We start from the raw sequence: 17,847 nt of genomic DNA, 5'->3' as shown, positions 1-17,847 counted from the left end.
TCTCTTGCTCTTTCTCCCCCCGTTCCCCTCTCTAAAAATAAAAAGAAATATTTTTAAACAAAGTCCTTTTGATGGAGCTGTCCCGTAGCAAGATTCACTAGAGTACTGAATTCTTATAGACGCTGCCCCTCATCCAGCCCACCTCACACTCCGTACCTCCACCCTGCATGGGAGGGGGGCCTGATGGAAGGAAAAGTTGACCGTCACTGGTGCACGTTGAGGATTATCTTCCATTTACCTGTACTCCCACCCTGCAAACCCCCCTCCCTCTAGTTCCACCAAGTGACTCGATGTGGGACAATTGTGAATGGGCAATAAAGGTGAGCCTCAGGACCGCCCGATGCGTGCCCACGATCTTCAGGGGGGCTGCTCTCCATGCACGCCCCCCCCACTTCCATTTTCAGTTCCCACCAAAATGTGATGCCTCTGCTATTTGGAGAGACTAAGGCACAAGAGAAAGCCAAGCCCATCGAAGGTCCACCCCTAAACTACTCAGTTGACTCAATGAATGCCCAGTGAGTTCACCCACCGAGGGACCACCAGGGCACGGAAGTTGAGCTGTGATTCTACACTCCCAGTTCTCAAGGACATGCTCTGAATTTACTTCGTTAAGAGGAATTGGCATTTTAAATTCTTCCAGAGAAAAAGCTTTTTATCTTGTGGAACTCCTGACATAATACTCATTTTCAAAGAAGGGAACCTGTTTCTTTCTAGTTCGGCCCGAGTACACTAAGTCCCCCAAGTCCAAGCAGAAACCTGGCTTTTCGGTATCTGCGCTAGACGGTGGCAGGACTCGTAAGCCAACTGGTTTCTCTTATGACGCGTTACCAGCGGTAACGACTCTGGGGCAGGTAATGCGCAATGATCCTATTTGCCCTCAGGGAGGGTGTCACACAGGCAAGAACAGGAAATCGGAAAGCACTGTGATTCTCCCGGCCAGTTATCGGCAAAGCTGGTTTTTTAATGTACACGGTGAGATTAGAGCCCCAAGTGAAGGCTGTACCTGCAGATACGAAAATTGCTTTTTAACCCACACAACGCTAACTGGAGCATACTCACCAGTCACACGTCTATAATATATACATGACAGCTGGTGGTTAAACCAACTCAATTTTTATGGCTTTTATGAGAGATAGAAGTTGATAAGAAAAGAACAGGCAGATTCCACTTGAAATGGTTATAACATCAGTGACACAAAGCCTCATGTTATCTGTCCATTTTTATGCAACCTTCTCGCTGGAGAAGTGCTTTGGGAAGAAACACGTGGGGTAGGCCGCAAGCAAATTGGTTTAACGCACCCTCACCATCTACCCAGTTCCCTCTGCCCAGCAACTGGTCGCCTCTGTGTTCACGGCTAAGGCCCACACTGCGGGGTGAAGGCTGCGGCCGGACGCCTGGGGGCCGCAGCAGGTGCAAGTGCAGATCATGCCTCCAGCGGGCGACACCTACAACCCGGATGTCAGTGTCTGGTTAGCAGCACTTTCTTGCACACAGGAACCAACTTAAGGGAAAATGCAGAGGTCATGCACAAAAATCTTCTTTCTTTGGTGAACACACTGAGACCGCCCTTGGAGGTAACCGCTAACCAGAGAGCTGTCCAGGAAAGTGGCCCAATCATTACTGGTTAGAATGGCTGTTACCAGCACTGCTGGCAGCCAGAGGAGTTCACGACGTCACCTTATTCTTGGAGAAGTTAGTCTCTGGTTTCTACACCTGGACTAAAAGCTGGTAGTGAAGGCTGCCTAGCGTCCTGTTCTTTCATTCCCTTTGTGTCCCAGACCTGCTGCATTTACAGACGACGCAAAACCCTGACAATGTCAACAACTTGACTTTCACACAAACGATGGACAGGAAATAAGATCTTAAAGATAAAAAGCAATCATATACTGGAAAATAAAGGATGAAAAAGGACAACGGTATCTGGCAAGTAGGTTAAACTCCAAGTACTCCTAACAAGAACTCATGCACACCTATAGGCCCGATCCGTTTCCCGCTGAAAAGAAATACGCACACATGACATCACTGCAAGGAAGGCTCTTCCGGGCCGGTAGTCCATATTCCCCCCTTGGGACCCATTCCCGTCTACACGCTGAAACGCCGGTGGCCGAGGCTCCCATGGTGTGTGCCACCGGCTCACAGAAAGCCAGGAGGCCCACCTTCACACAGAAGGACTTTTGGGAGTCATCTCATTATTGGTAAGCCCCCACCCCCCCACGGCCCTAAAGATTTATAAGCTTCGAATAAATCCCCAGTCACTGCCCATAAAGCGAATGCGGGGGCGCACTGCATGGCCACTCTTAGATTTTGTTCCGACCAGACAGCACCGCCTACTCTGTGACGGACAGCCCTCCGAGCCGGCTGACCGAGCCCTCTGAGCGGTTTCCTAGTGCATCTGCCGTCTTTGGCGTAGGGCCGGCAAAAGGGTCTGCCGCGTGTGCTCGTCTAGAACATTTTAAAGACAATCCGGCTGACCCGCTCGCTGTTCTGGGCGCTGTCTCGGGAACGGCCAAGTCCAACTCCTGCCAACTGTTTCCCGACCCCAGAGGGTCATGAAGAATCCAGGGGACTTTCCATCACATCACACAAGTCTCCCAACACAGGCACAAGTATCGGAGCCGAAAGAGAGAGGGGCTAGGGCGGAAGCGGAATGCCTTTAACTAGCCCCAAACTGAAATTTCAGAAACTCCGGAGACTCGAGCCTCCATTCTGACTGTGATTAGGGATGTCAATTCTGATGGAAGTTAAGCTTTCAGAGAGAGTCAGACTTTAGGACAAAATCATTTAACACTAAGCTCATAAATCGCTGTTTCAAAGGTTCTGTTTCAGATACACTGCAAGCTGGGACTGAGAATTATCATGCTCAAAATTCTTTTCAATAAAAACCAAAGTTTCCTGCTAGGGACATAAGGAGGCAGCCCCCCCAACCCCCACCCCGGGGCGGGAGACGCTGGGAACTCTGTCCCCTGGGATTATTGCACAGTGGGGCCCACAGGACCACGACTTCCGAGGGCGAGTCCTCATATTTAAAAAGGCCACAGTAAGGACATCAGTACACTATGCCCCACTCTAAGTCGACATGGTAAACACAAATATGACAAATCGTGCTTAAAAAAAAACTCCTGAGGAAAGAAAAGGGATGGAATACACGACCAAGGCCACTTGAGTCCGAAACTGCGATGACTATTTCCACGGCCACGGAGCATACCCACTGGACAGAGAGAACACTCTAAGCACCAAGATGAACCAGCCACAAGGTTCACACGTCACGATTTCACTGAGATTACGGCTCGGACTGAGCCTCAGGAGGCCTCCCTGGCAGAAGCTGAGCTTAGAAAGGAAACGAACTGCCGACAACCAACCCATCAGCTGAACCTCAGATCTCCGCTTGTCACTAAGGGCTGAGGTGTGATGAGTGAGATGCCAGCAACCCCCAGCGCTGGAAAATTCCAAGGTCTGGGTCATTATTTTTCACTCACAGTTCTTGAAACATCACCACATTTTTAGACGGAATTGCAGGATTTTTTTCAAAATCTGGGTAGCACCATGTTTCACTCTTATGTTAGTTACCCCACAACACCCCATCCACGCTGCGTGGCAATCCATGCAGCCGCCTGTGATGTACAAAGGAACCCAAGTTTTAAATCCTCCTGATTCATCCCTTTAAAATGTCAAACCCTGACCACACGAATCGTAACGTACCACGCTAGGAGCTACTGTTCAATTATCCTTCAATGTCTTATTATAACTGATGTTATCAGTACCATGAGTACCTGATGACTCATGGTACTCAGAGCACTGAGGAGAATTCTGAACACCTGGACCATGTGGTCAAGTTTATAAAGTGACAATTGAACCGATGAGCCATTACCTGCCTCCGGCGCAGACGCAGCCTCCCTGTGAGGCCGGTCTGCCCCCAGCTGCACGGACGGTGGGGTTTCTCTGGGCTCCTCCTTCTCCAAGCACTCACTCTCATTCTAAAGGGTGTGCTGTACACAAAATCATCGGTTTTATTCCAGAATACATCATCTTAATGAGAATAAAAAGCTTTCGTATGCACATACTGCCAGTACATTTAAAAAGGCCCAAATTTTAACAAATAGAATAGACAAAATCATCAGACAAGAGATCATAAATTACTTTGGCTGAAAAAAATCTTTAAAAAAAATCTGGCTCAACATTCTGCTCGCAGGTTTCTACATATACTGCATATGTGGGGAGAGTGTGTGTGTATATAGCTTTTTTTTTTTAGGGAATGGAGTATGGTCTAGCCCACTTTTCCATGGTTACGTAGGAACTACAATGTTCTTTGCTAGCAAAATAAGAAGTGCAAGGTCTGCATTTCCATCGACTCGATGCAAAGCCCCAAGAGCTTCCTGCAAAGTAAAGCCGGCACGGAGGATCCGGTCAATGTCGGCAGCAGGAAAAACGAATGGTGGGAGAATGGAGGGGCTTGATGATGGGTAGCTGGTAGGTGGCTCGAATTCACGAAGTGGCCCTGTGGCTTCGGGACAGACCTCTTCTCTGGTCTCCGGCCTGTCTGCCACCGGGTTCTGTGTGCCCGGACCCGCATCTTTCACCAGGATGAAGTCTGACGACAAGGACTTCGTTTGCTCCGGAGTCTGACTGAGTGCACCCTCCTCACCTGCTAAGAGTCTGGGTGAAATTTCTACACCTAAGGTGCAGTGTAACTGATTAGAGGTTGTATCTGAGGCTAGGGTGACGGAACTGCTCTCACTCACCGGTTCCCTAGCCTCGGGGACACCTTTCTTATCGGCTAACAGGCCATCACCTGGACCCCTGAAGTTAGTACTTTCTGCATCTTCCATCCCAGAGCCAGTCGAAGTGTCTGTGAATGTCTCTGTCTTCACGGATGCGGATACGGCCTGATGGAAGGAGACCTGGGAACACTGCTCACTCTGGGTGGCTGTGAGCTGCTCATTTTGGGTCCATCTTTCGGAAAAGATCCCAAAACCTGTTTGGCCCTCAGTGACTGTTTTGGACTGACAGTTAACTTCTTCAGAGGTGTTATCTGAAGCTGGTTTACTACTGGTGACCAGAAGTCCGTGGAGCTCCTTCAGGGCTGCTGTTATGGACGAGCAAGGCCCCTCCGCCGCCTCCACACAGGGCTGACAGCTGCCGCACCGACTTACCGAGGGGGAGCAGCTCCCGCATTCCTTCTTTATTCCAGACATTTCCACACTGCGTCCTGGGAACCGTAAATTCTGAGTGGAAATGGAATCACTCAACATTTCAGAGGAAGTGTTACTACATCTTGATGTTTCCACTTCCATTGAGGGGTTATCCAGGGTGGTCTCAGATGCACGGATGTTCTTGACATCGGCATCCTGACCACCTGCTGAGCCGAGCGCAGCAACCGGGGCCTGTTCAGCCGTGTCCACCTCCATGAGCGTGTCCGAGTCGGGGCAGTCGCAGCGTTCCGAAGGCAGGCTGTCTCTCCGCACGCACGGGAGGTCTGCGTTCTGCTGCAGCCCGTCCCCTTTCATTGCAGCTTCTGCATCAACACCTTCTGGTCGATTCTGTTGCCTTCCCCCGAGAAGTTCAAGGTCCCCTGTGATACAAAGACGTTCTTGGCCATGGGGCACGTTCCGTGGCACAACCTCATGCTGCTCGTTCCCCAGTTGCTCGTGCAGGCCAGCCGCTCGACTCGGATCCTGACATGCTGGGTGCCAGCCTTCTTCACCCCGAAACCTCTGTGTCTCTTGCACCCCAGTAGTTGTGACAGATACTTCCTGTCTCGTGTGGAGATGAGACTGGAGACTCCGAGTGCTTCTTTCAGCAGGAGACTTCTCCAGATGACCTGCGACAGGGGTTTCTCCGGGTGAGTTCTGCACATGCGTGGCTGGACTCTGGGCTGCCAGAGCACTCTCTGCTGAAGGAGCACGACCAGCAAGGTCCTGGGGGGGGAGATGCTCTTTCTTTCCAGAGGCTCTCTGGAATTCAGCAGAATTCGGGGCCTTCCCAGCGTCAGGTTCGATGCTGTCCGGGTCATTGGGCTTGACAGGGCAGACTGAAGCAGAGACAGAATGAGCAAGACCCGCAGGATGACCGACCTCAGGACTCTGCCCTGAGGGGCGGGCTGGATGGTCACACCCGTCTGAACTTGGTAACGATGGCATTCCCAGTGAGGTAGTTTCTTCACCGCTTTTCTCTATACGGAACAAAAGGGAAAGGAAGAGAGATTTGCAGGTTATAAAGGCCACTACATTATGAGAGGACACAAATCTAAACAGGATAGAACTAAATCAGGTCCTTACACTTGGGTTTGCTTATAGTCATAGACTTACACAAGAATCGTTCCCACTGTGGTAGACAATTTAACATCACAGCATCAAAGTAAGAGGCAGGCATGTTCTTAACAAGACAGGCATTGTTGTCATTCACTAGTTTATGTATCATTAATGAACGCCCACGGAACGTCGGGGTTAGCACTCAGGACTGGGGGACATTCGTGCATCTCTGCTCTCGGTGAGTTCGGAACCCTGGACCGGCCTCCCCAGTGTGTGCTCTCTCCGCTGCTTCCCCCGCCATCGCCTGGGGTGTCTGCTGAGTGCACAGATTCTGGGACACCGGCCTTGGCACTAAACCTAGCACCTGCATTTGCAGTAAGCTTCTCGGGTGATTCTCAGGTGCATTAGGAATTCTGAAGCTTTCTGCACTCGAATGACTCTCCTGCCAATGCACTTTCAGTGTTTCAAGCGTGAAGGCTGGGGTTGTAAAGGAGACATCTGGAACCAGGTGCATCTGGGACAGAGCAGGAACCGTAAAGAGAAGGAAGAATGTTATGCTTGGGGATCCGCAGAAGCCAGAGAAGTAAATATGCTATTTATTTCTCCCCAAACTTCCAAAAATAATGGTGAAACTATGTGAGCACTGACTTGGAGAGCAAGAGTAAAGCTAAAGAGCAAGCAGACCAAGTTCCAGGCATCGTTTTATCAAATAATGTAACTTTAAAAAGATTATCAGTTACTTTATCACACTAACATTGTACAATTAAGTAGGACCAGTTAAGTACTTTAAGGGCAGGGCAATGGGCGGGGGGGAGGGGGGCCCAGTTTGGGCCGTGGAGGGAGGTCACTTTTTGTTGGGCAATGATGATTTCCACCCATTGCCACTTTCTGATCAGTCACACAAGACAGCAGGGTGAAACATGAACTCACTGTAACCATCATGTCATTAAACACCAGTCCTAACTCTCCTTTTGCCACTGATCCAGTTAAAACCTGATCTCTATGGCTCTGGCTAGTGGGGCTTAATTGGTTGGAGCATTGTCCCATACGCCAGAAGGTTTGGGGGATCGATTCCCAGTAGGGATGTGTATGGGAGGTAACCAATTGATGTTTCTTTCTTTTCACGTAAAAAAATTTTTTTATTACTTATATATTTTTAGAGAGGGGGAAGGGAAGGAGAAAGAGAGGGGGAGAAACATCAGTGTGTGGCTGCCTCTCACACACCCCCTACTGCAGGCCTGACCCACAACCCAGGCATGGGCCCTGACTGGGAATCGAACCAGCGACCGACCGACCCTTTGGTTCGCAAGCCGGCACTTCATCCACTGAGCCACACTAGCTGGGGCTGATGTTTTTCTCTCGCATTGATGATTCTTTCTTTCTCCCTCTCTTTCTGTCTAAAAATCAATAAATATGTTTTTAAAAAACCCACAAAACCTGACCTCTATGCAATTACTGTAAGATCTTTAAAAGTCAAAGGCTGGTAACAGCAAGGATTTCACAATTCAGATCTATGAGGGCAGATGTAACTCAGGTGCTTCAGGCTGTATGTTAGCCTCCAACTGGGGGGGGGGCTTGACCTTGACTTTAGAAGCCATTAGCATCTAGCATCGTAGTTACAATTCAAATGGCTCTAGATCCTTCTAATCCAATGCTAGTTAACAGCATGAGAAGATAAAGCTGTGCTAGGAGGTTACTGACTTCTTATGAAATGATTTTACTTATAGTTTCTGGGTAAACAGGAAAGCAGCATTCTCTCACTGCAAACTATATCCATTACAATCTAAAAACACAGTGATTAGTTTTATTTGACAATCTCTAAGGCTGAATCTGAAAAAAGACTCAATACTGAGTTACTGTGAACAGAAAAGACACGCTGCAGTGAAGCTGTCATGTGAGCAGCAGGGGAAGGGGGGCTGTAGTATGATAACGGCCTTCTGGCAACTGTGTGACAGTTGTAACAACTGGGTGAGGCCAAGGTGGACATGGCCTGAATGGATTTTGTACTCACTATGAAAGCAGCACATAGTCCTCCTGCAGCTGAGATGGTCAGTGTCACTGGCCTAAGTCCTAAATGCAGGGGAGGACTGGGTCAGTACCATAGGGTAGGAGAAGACGATGAGGACAATGGATAGTAAGAATAATTAAACGATGCCTGCTTTCAACACATCCTTACAAGAAAAAGAAAGAAGAAATTAAGTTCTAGGCATCTAATTACAACCAGCCTGCAAACCCCTATAAAGTCCTAGGCTGACAGTTGGAGAGACCACTTTTCTTCCCCTGGGTGCGTCAGCCAGCACACGCAGGCTGACCGCAACCACACTCGCGCTGCCAGGGAACAGAAGCAGAGTGGGGAGATCGGTCAGGACGGGGAGAGACAGAAGCAGTCTCAGCTGTTGTTGCTGAGACAATAAAACTTTAGTCCTGCCTTTCCTACTGACTCTGTGACCCTGGACAAGTCACCTGGCCTGTTTCCATTTTTCCTTCAACAGCGTGAAAGTCTCTGCTCCTCCGTGACTCTAGGCAGTTCTGTGCAGTTTCTCGGAAGGGACTTGTGAAGTCCCTAACGGCCCAGTCATCTCCAACAGCGACCAGCTGTGACGCTGACATTCTCGAGCTCGTATTCACAAAGGCCAGATGGACCGTTTTTACTGGGCCGTTCCAATAACTGATAAATGTTTAAGCAGGGAACTATGCTTGGGTTTGCAGATGTATGCCAACATACACACATGTATACAGGCTGGTTGTAACCAGATCAAGCGAGGTGGAATGGCGGATGCTGGATGCGAGCTCCGAAAGTGCTGCAGACACAGACCACAGACGAGGACTGCATGGAGGCCGAAGGCGGAGTCTATAAATACCTGGTCTGGGGCCCACTCCAGCTGCAGCACACACACACTACATGCATCATGGCTTCTGACGCTCTGTTTGAATTAGGAAACAGACAAGCAAACTCGGGTTAACAATGCAAACCACACAGCATGCAGGGTTACAGTCTCCACTCCTTTGCCATCTTTAACATCGGGAACTGGCAGAGGCAAAGCTGGGGGATGTTTCCGTAGTTTGAACATCAAAAGGTTTGCTGGTTGCTTTAACTCTCTCATAATACACAAAGTTATGTGTTAACTTTAACAGGTTTTTTAATAGAACTGGGAACGAAATTAATTTCACAGACAGAGAACTCATGGGCAAACACGTGAGACAGGTGGGGGGATGGACCACGTGACGCGGACACTTCGTGTGGACTGGGGGGGGGTGAACACGCGTAAGCCTCACTTTCCACGTTTCTTTCTCAGCTGAGATTTATTTTTAGAAGAAATACAACTGAACCTGATTATCTTTCCTGGCTTGACCTCTTTATCTTTTAATCCGTTTTTAGAATCACCAGATACGGCTCCTATTCTGAATTACTTTTCAATGGATAGAGAAGACAAAGATACTTTGGTATAGAGTAGCTACCAAAGAAACATTTTTTATAGCAAAAATACTCTCAGTTACAATGTCCAGAGTTTTGATTTTGATGATACTGGGAAGCCAATGTCCCAAACCAACAGAGCCCGATGCTGCAGAATTACTACTTTGTTATTCAAACACTACAAGAGTCAGCACAGCCAAAACGACATCAGTAACACACGGTCACACGTGTGAAGAGCCATTTCCTCTTTTTAATCTTTTAAAATTGGTACATCTCCTTCACTATGCCTAAAAACACCTGAGGTTTCTATTTTAATCTTCTATACTTTTCAAATAGACGGCAGTTACCCTGAGAGAGTGACCACTATTAGTTTAGAAGGCACTACTGCTCCCACCAGCTAGTGCTTCTTAAAAAGAAAGCACCAAAACTGGGGGGTGAGGGGGGGTGGGGTGGGGGATGGGGGAGATGGAGGTTTCACAAAATGATAATATATCCTATTTTATTACTAAATACACAGTATTACAACTAAGCTGACAAGTTACTAAGAAAATATAAAAACCTTCTAAGTAGGTATGTCAAACTCATTCAAGCTTGCCTTTCAGGGAAGATTGAAACTATGAATTCATTCTCTGTCTGGATGATCAAAATTCTCCCCTTCCTACAAACTGCGTAAGTCACACTTCAGGTGTGACACTCAGCCACCAGACGGGGGAGGAGGGGATGGGGGACAAGGGCAGCCTGGCACCCTCCTTCCGCTGCGCACGCCGGCCCTGAGGGGGTTCAGGGCCGACCCACTGGACATTCCCTGGTAATAAACACGGGCATAATCTGGACGCTTATTTTTAAAGCTCTTATGATTTTTTCTGTCTTTAAGAGAAAGCTATTGCCTGAACTTGTAGTTCCAATCCACCTTATTGTGTCAGAAAATTCAACATGCGGTATTAGTCACTGATGAGTAATTATAGCTCAAGACTTTAAAATAACCCAAACTTAAAAGTTAATCTTCTTCCATTTCTAGGAAATGCACCCCAGGCTCATTGTTCTGTAACCGACAGGGAAACAGTGGAGGTCCCACGGAAGCGGGATTTCAGCAAAACCACGCCCCTGCATTTTACCCAGAAACTTGACTTGGACTTCAGATGGAAATAAGCTACAATTCAGATTTAGGACAAAAAGTATTAGGCAGCTCCATTTCAATAGCTCACGTACTCTTGTAAGTTGGCCCAATGACACAGTACTGCGACCTCATCAACAGCACAGACACTGTATCGATCACGGTGCCCCTGTCGTCGGTGGCAGCACTTTCAGCAGACACTAACAATGTTCGGGCTGCTTCGTCACAGGGACAACACTCCTCTTCGAAACAAGGGGACCCACAAAAAGGGAAGGGCATTTTCAGGGCAACACTGTTGAACCCAAAAGGAAGTATCTGCTTACAGTTATAATTTTCTTTAGGGGGAAAAAAGGACAAGATGTTCAGGAAGCCTACCAAAACGCGCCTGGGGAAACAACTCCCCAGCCTGCCCCGCACACGGCCACGGACCGCCGCGTCCCGACCTGCTGGGACCCCAAGCTTCCTCCGCTGTGCTCAGAGACGGAAGGGGGCGGGAAGAGGACAGAACACGTCTGACGGGACGACGAGACTGATTACGAGCCAGTAAAGTCCCTGCCCCCTCTAACGCTTGCAGCTACTCAAGCGCCCAGCCACTGCACGTACCTGCATCCTGTATGGATTTCTGAAGGGCTTCTGCTAGTTCTCGGTCTGCAATCTCTTCTGGCCTCATCTCCTCTCGCCCGGCCCCATAGGCCAACCGGGCACACTCCGGTAACTCCCCCTCGGGGAGGAAGGTGGTCTGCGAGCCCGTGGTGCCAATCACGAGGACGTTTTTCTTGAGGTCAATGGAGCACTGAGAAGGAAGAAACCAAAGACCGATGACAGCAGATAAAACAGCGTGCAGAACAATTATGATCCTCAATGTAGAGCTTCATTCACAAAGAGCGACTCTGACAGAGACAGTTCAAAACAACTTAACCTAAAATAATTTATACTTTAACCTAGGTGACATTAATATAGCATTTGTTTAACATTTTTAAAATAAAAATTTGTATTTATTTTTAGAGAGGAAGAAAAGGAGAGGAGAGAAACATCAACGTGTGGTTGCCTCTCGTGCACCCCTCACTGGGCACCTGGCCGACAACCCAGGCATGTGCCCTGACTGGGAATCGAACCGGCAACCCTTTGGTTCACAGGACTGTGCTCAATCTGCTGAGCTATACCAGACAGGGACCATTTGTTTAACATCGAAAGTTTGTATCAGAATAATTTCTATATGATAGTTCCCACTTAACTGTCTAACACAATGTACGTTCATTTCTTTAATTTTCTAAAGTATTTTTATTTATTATTTTTAGTGAGAGGGAAAGGGAGAGAGAAAAAGAGACAGAAACATCGATGTGCGAGAGATACATTGATCAGTTGCCTCCCACATGCCCGCCCTGGGGATCTGGCCCACAACCCAGGCATGCGCCCTGACCAGGCATCGAGCTAGCGACCTTTCGGTTTGCAAGCTGGAACTCAACACACTGAGCCCCACCAGCCAGGGTTGTATGTTCATTTCTAAATTTAAATGTAACACATGTTCATTGTGCAAAATTTGGAAAAACACCAGACATAATCAATGGTCCTGCCTTTTATAAGCATGTAAGTGACTTTCACATCTTGCTTTTCGTTATTTGTGTAAGTATAGCTTATATTTAAACTGTACTAATATAGTCTCAAAAAAGTGATATATAGGAAGGGCACTAACAATAAAGTAGGTTTTATTTATACATGCATTAACTCATTCCTTCTACTCAAAATTCTGTACTTTGATTCAATGCAATATATATTTTATAGGAGTTTAATAAATATTAATGACATAAAAATGTCCACTAGATATGAAATTTGTGAAAAAATTTCCTACCCAGTGGACACTAATTGCTTCTCGGCTGGGAATTGTTTATCAAGAAATTATTAGGCCTCAGAGTAGAAATGATCAATATCGCTGCAAATGAATATAGTCATAAATCATTCTCCCTGTATTCAACATTCCTACTCCCAACATCTAATGCATGCCTCCTCCCTTAGTCCTGAGGCTCTTCTCCCCAAGCATTGCTGGCCAGCTACGAAGGGCGTCCTAAACCTACACTCATATAAAACCATCATGGTGTGTTGCCTATACTTCCTTACAGACCCATCAAAAGATTAGTTGAATTCTAATTAGAAACTAGAACTTACACAAGGGAACCACTGCCTTTTTTTTAATCTCAAAACAGACGGTACCATTTAAGATTCAGAGAGATTACACAAAAGATTCTACTTCTACTCACATATAATTTCAAACTTGGTATGACATCATCATCAGTTAAGGACCTTTCCAGGTTTGAAGAGTCACCCTTCTTAGCTTCCCAGCACACACAGCCACGAGAAATGATGCGATAACACCCACGTAACATACAGAAGGCCGAGGCCGAGAGCCAGCGCAGCTCAGTTACCTGATGCCGTTTCAGCATGTCCAGCCCCAGAAGCATGTCCATCGGCTGCTCCTCGAGTATCGAGAAGGAACACGCCAGGAAATCGCCTTCAATCTGAACCTGAGCTGAAGCACAGGAAGAAGAAAGAAGTTAATGATTTCTGCCTCAAAAGCCCAGCGCAAACTTTGGAAATGTATCATTCATTCTGTGCCTGCTTCTCACCATCAGTCCAAACCCAGGCCAAGCATACAAAGAGGTGAAGTATAAAAAGAAAATCCTGTAAGACTAATAATCAGTTTCAAAAGCCAATGCCGGTACCAGCTGGTAAAGTGGATTTAAGAAGGACCAATTTTTCCAATAAACCACTCACTTCTATACATTTACAAAAGGTTTTCTAAAAGGGAAATAAAATCTGTATGCTTTACCTAACCTTTACTCATTGATTTTAGAGAGAGGGAAAGATTAATTTGTTGTTTCACTTATTTATGCATTCATTAGTTGATTCTTAAAAAAAAAAAAAAGGATTTTATTTATTTTTAGAGAGAGGGGCAGGGAAGGAGAAAGAGAGGGGAAGAAACATCAATGTGTGGCTGCCTCTCACACATCCCCAAGTGGGGACCTGGCCCACAACCCAGGCCTGTGCCCTGACTGGGGAGCGAACCTGCAACCCGTTGGTTTGCCAGCTGGCACTCAATCCACTGAGCCACACCTGCCAGGGCCTTAGCTGATTCTTGTATGTGCCCGACCAGGGATCGAACTTGCAATTTTGTCATATTGTGATAAAGCTCTAATCAACTCAGCTACCCCACCAGGTCAAATCTGTACACTCTAAACCTTTTAAATTAGCCTCCAAACAGCAAATTGCTTATTACTGCCTGTTATAATGAAGTTTCTATTTGCCAAACCAGAGACGCATCAAGGCCTGTTTGTTTGGAGTCTCCTGTCTTGACTCTTCCGTCAATCACTCCTCTTGCCTAATGCGTAAGTGTATCTCATGAACAGGAGTGCATGAAACACACACACTGTATGAAGCATAATAAAACAAACACCCACACATCTCTCCCCCCATTTAAGAAACAGAAAACTAAGAAGCTCCGTATGTCCTACTGATCACCACTTATTCTTTGCTTCCTCCCACCCTCCTAACTTTCCTGGGTTGTGTGTTAACCACTCCCAGCATTTCTTAGAGTTCTCACCAGCTCTGTATGATTTCTACGCAATACACTGTTTAGTTTTGTGTTTTTGAACCACAGCTTGCTCTTTTACTCCAAAATTATTCTGAGGCACTTGACCCCTCTAGGCGCACACGACGGTGTCTTGGGCTTCACACCGCCCTGCAGGGCGCCGCAGTGTCTAACCCACTGGGAGCCAGGCGCCCGCTGCACTGCCGCGGGGCCTTCTGGGAGGCTTCCAGTCTTGCCGTCACGGCACCGCTGACTGAACGCTCCCGCACCTGTCCCCTGGAGTGCCTGCCTCGGGTTCCTCTCAGGTGCAATCTAGCAAGTGGAAGTCTAGGGTTCTAGCGCGTATTCCACTCGGCTGTGCTGGGGGAGGCTGGACTGTCTTCTGAAATGTTCCCAGCAGTGCCTGGACATGCCCACTGCTCCACGGTCTCACCAACACTCCATGTGATTACTGGCAATCATTCTGCATCTCCCTGGTTAATAGTGAGGCGAAGCCACTTTTCATATATTTATTAACCATGTAGGTTCCCTCTCAAAGTACTTATGTACTTCTTATGAAACTTTTTGTATTGTCTTTCTTACGGAGTTGGGGGATATACACACACTCAGAATGTGTGTATATTCTGAATAGGAATTGTTTGTTACACATCACTAAAATTTTTCCGGTTTGTGTTTGTTCACTTTTTCATCATGTCCTTGGATGAAAGGTTCTTAACCTTAACATGGATGAATCTGCCAAATCGTTTGCGTCCTGTCTTTGAAAGAACCCCTTTCCTATGCAAGATGCGCTCCTGTACTTTCTTCTGGAAGCTCTGACTCTGCCTTCCACACCCAGGCCTTTAATCAACCTTCCCACCTCGGGACACCGAGACGAAACGTTCCCTCAATGCTAGAGAAGGCAAATTGACACCAGCTGGCAATACCACGAGTCTCGAGTGTTAATAACCCTTGACTCAGCACTTACAGGAATCCTGACCAAGAAAAAAAAGTCAGTGTGCATGAAAGGACACAAAAGTCTACCACCATGTCACAGTGACAAAATATTGGGGAAAAAAATGTATCCCAAAAGTTGACCATTAGACCTACACAACGGATTGTTACTCATTTATTTAAATGATGCTTATGAAATTTATAGTAACATTGGGAAAAATATTACAAATGTTAATTTCTTTTAAAGCAGAGTATAAAATTCTATATACCATATGACTGACTACCTTTTACACGTAAAAAATGCATGGAAATAAAGCCAAAAAGAAGTATGTTTAAATGTTACTAATTGTTGATCCTCGCTTAAAAGGACTTCTGGTATTTTTAGCTTGTTTTCACATGTCACTACTTTTGAAATTCTCTACAACGAGCCTCTATGGAATAGATTAAAAACAAACAAACAAACAAACACGGATGAAAGATGAAGGATTAAACACACATACTCATCTCCATTTATCCCTTATAAAAATCACAATAAAACTTCTGTGTAAAGGTAAAATCACTAAGAACAACAGTAACGGAAGATGAAGTGAACAGCTGTGGACCTAGAAGGCGGACGGCAGTCCGATTCCCATCACAGAAACTCCCAGAGTCTGACACGGGACTGAAACAAGGACTCTGAATGAAAATAGGGGCAGAGGGAGGCCCCGAGCAGGGAGACTGGCTGAGGTCCACTAGGCACAGTCTGATGTGGGGGCCCGCCCCCCGCACTCTGCTCCCCGGGGCATGCACCACCCCCCAGCCACCGCAGCAGCAGGCTGGAGAGTCAAACAGAGGCTCTCGTGCCAGAGGCGGGCCTGGAGGAAGATGGGCACACCACCAGGCACCTGACCGAGACCCAGGGGGTTGTGCTAGCAGTTGCAGGGATGCGAGTCTTTTTCTCCCTCCCAACTCCCAGGCTGTCCACCTGAGCAATCTTTTCTAAATAGCCTTTTGGTGCCCTGCTCTTCGATATGAGCCGATGTCAAGGGTCACCAGACACTTGAGGAAACCATCTAACATGAAAGACAAAAAAACACAAAACACAATGGAAAGGGCAGAACACAAAGCTGAGGATGTCTCACCAACCCCCCCTGGAATGCAATGAAAGAAGCAAAGTCCAGGACAGGAGGTCACCATATCCTGTATGTCACCAGTAAAATGTCCATTACCAGTACACCACCGTAAATTTCCAAAACACTGAGGTCCAAGAAAAGATGCTTCGACCTCCAGAAATGAAAACCTTTCACACGCAGGGTCAAGGGTCAGAGCAGCAGCCAGCTTTTCCACGGCCATGCTGTGAAAAACCACGACGGAAAATGATCTCCAACTTAGCCAGACTGGCGGAACGCAGAGGAAGAAAGACACGCTCTGGTGAAGTTACTGGAATAATAGTAATAATAAACTGAGGAGTGAAATAGAAAGAGGAAGACAAGGGGTTCACGCGGTCTGACATGAGACCCAGAAAAAGGAACCCCGCGACACCCCGTCACGGGAGACTCCAGGACGGCAGCCACGGGGCAGCCCGATCGGGCCCCGCTTCGGAAGCAGCGTCTGCAACGGGATGGGATGCGCCGAGGAGATTTACACAACCAGGTAAGTGTTTGTGACGACTAGTGCACAAAAAACCAATGACTTAAATAATAAAAAAGGACAAATGATTAATTCCAAAAGGAAAACACTAATTTTCAATTAGACGGCTACGCTCCCAATAGCACTTACACAGCCCTAGCGGTACAACAGCACCACCAACACGTCATCCAGACACGTGGAGGCCGGCACCCACAGACACCTGCGCAACAGTCGAAAGGAACCACCTGTAAGGGACAGAAAACCGAAGTACACAGGGGGCCGATGTTTCCTGGTCTCCAGCTGAAAGGTGCGCACACGTACATGACTCTAACACAGAGTTGAAATCTCTAGGGCTGAGGCTCGCTGGATCTGATGCAGCTGTCCGGGAGAAAAAACTTTAAACCCGAGACCCTGCAGAGACCCCCGTGCCTTCCGCTCACCTAGGTGGACCCGTCCAATGATCTTCTGGGTGCCCACGCCTTTGGCGATCCCGGCCCACCGACGATCCACCAGCCTCATGATGTTGCACCTCTCCGCACACGCTTGGCTCATAATAGTCATCTGGGCACCTGCAGGTAGAGGGAGATACCAGACAATGAAGACAAAACCCACGCTCGTGGTAAAATTAAAAACGCAGCACTAAGAACAGGACAGAAAGCAAGCTCGCCCCCAGGCTTTGTCTGTGTCACCGTTCCCACCCAGCGGTTTCCTGCCATGCTCAGTTCAACTTTCAGTTCCACAGCGCAGCCTGAACCACAGTGAGAAACCTGACGCCGAGGGAACGCAAAACCACCCAGAAAGGACTTCCAGAAAGTCCAACGGTGTCCAGACGGAAAAGCTCACGAGGCGCTACTTCACATTCAGATGCATTTCCAGTCTCTCCCTAAACATCTCACCAAATTATTTCTACCCCAAACTTGGGATCGCTAATTTACCAGTTAAAAAAATA

At 47.5% G+C, this 17,847-nt stretch overlaps 1 protein-coding gene across 5 annotated transcripts in view; it reads right to left on the bottom strand.

The window, feature by feature from the left end:
• Window positions 1–3,984: 3,984 nt before the first annotated feature.
• The window catches only part of LOC123831589 (protein DDI1 homolog 2), a 31,640-nt gene continuing 17,777 nt past the window's right edge, over window positions 3,985–17,847 (bottom strand). For 3 of the 5 annotated variants that reach the window (XM_045858562.1, XM_045858560.1, XM_045858561.1), the window contains 4 exons: window positions 17,339–17,467; window positions 13,198–13,301; window positions 11,381–11,570; window positions 3,985–6,169 (listed from right to left, as the gene is read on the bottom strand). In XM_045858562.1, coding sequence (XP_045714518.1) covers window positions 4,284–6,169; window positions 11,381–11,570; window positions 13,198–13,301; window positions 17,339–17,467 — 2,309 coding nt within the window. In that variant the 3' untranslated portion in view covers window positions 3,985–4,283. Of the gene's footprint in view, window positions 6,170–9,109; window positions 9,173–11,380; window positions 11,571–13,197; window positions 13,302–17,338; window positions 17,468–17,847 lie in introns of those variants that run through there. The other 2 variants (XM_045858564.1, XM_045858563.1) reach the window with 2 other exon arrangements.

This window comes from Phyllostomus hastatus, unplaced genomic scaffold (genome assembly GCF_019186645.2).
Source record: "Phyllostomus hastatus isolate PE091 unplaced genomic scaffold, TTU_PhHast_1.1 phas_scaffold_182, whole genome shotgun sequence".
NCBI lineage: Eukaryota > Metazoa > Chordata > Mammalia > Chiroptera > Phyllostomidae > Phyllostomus > Phyllostomus hastatus.
This window is presented reverse-complemented; position numbering and strand designations above follow the sequence as displayed.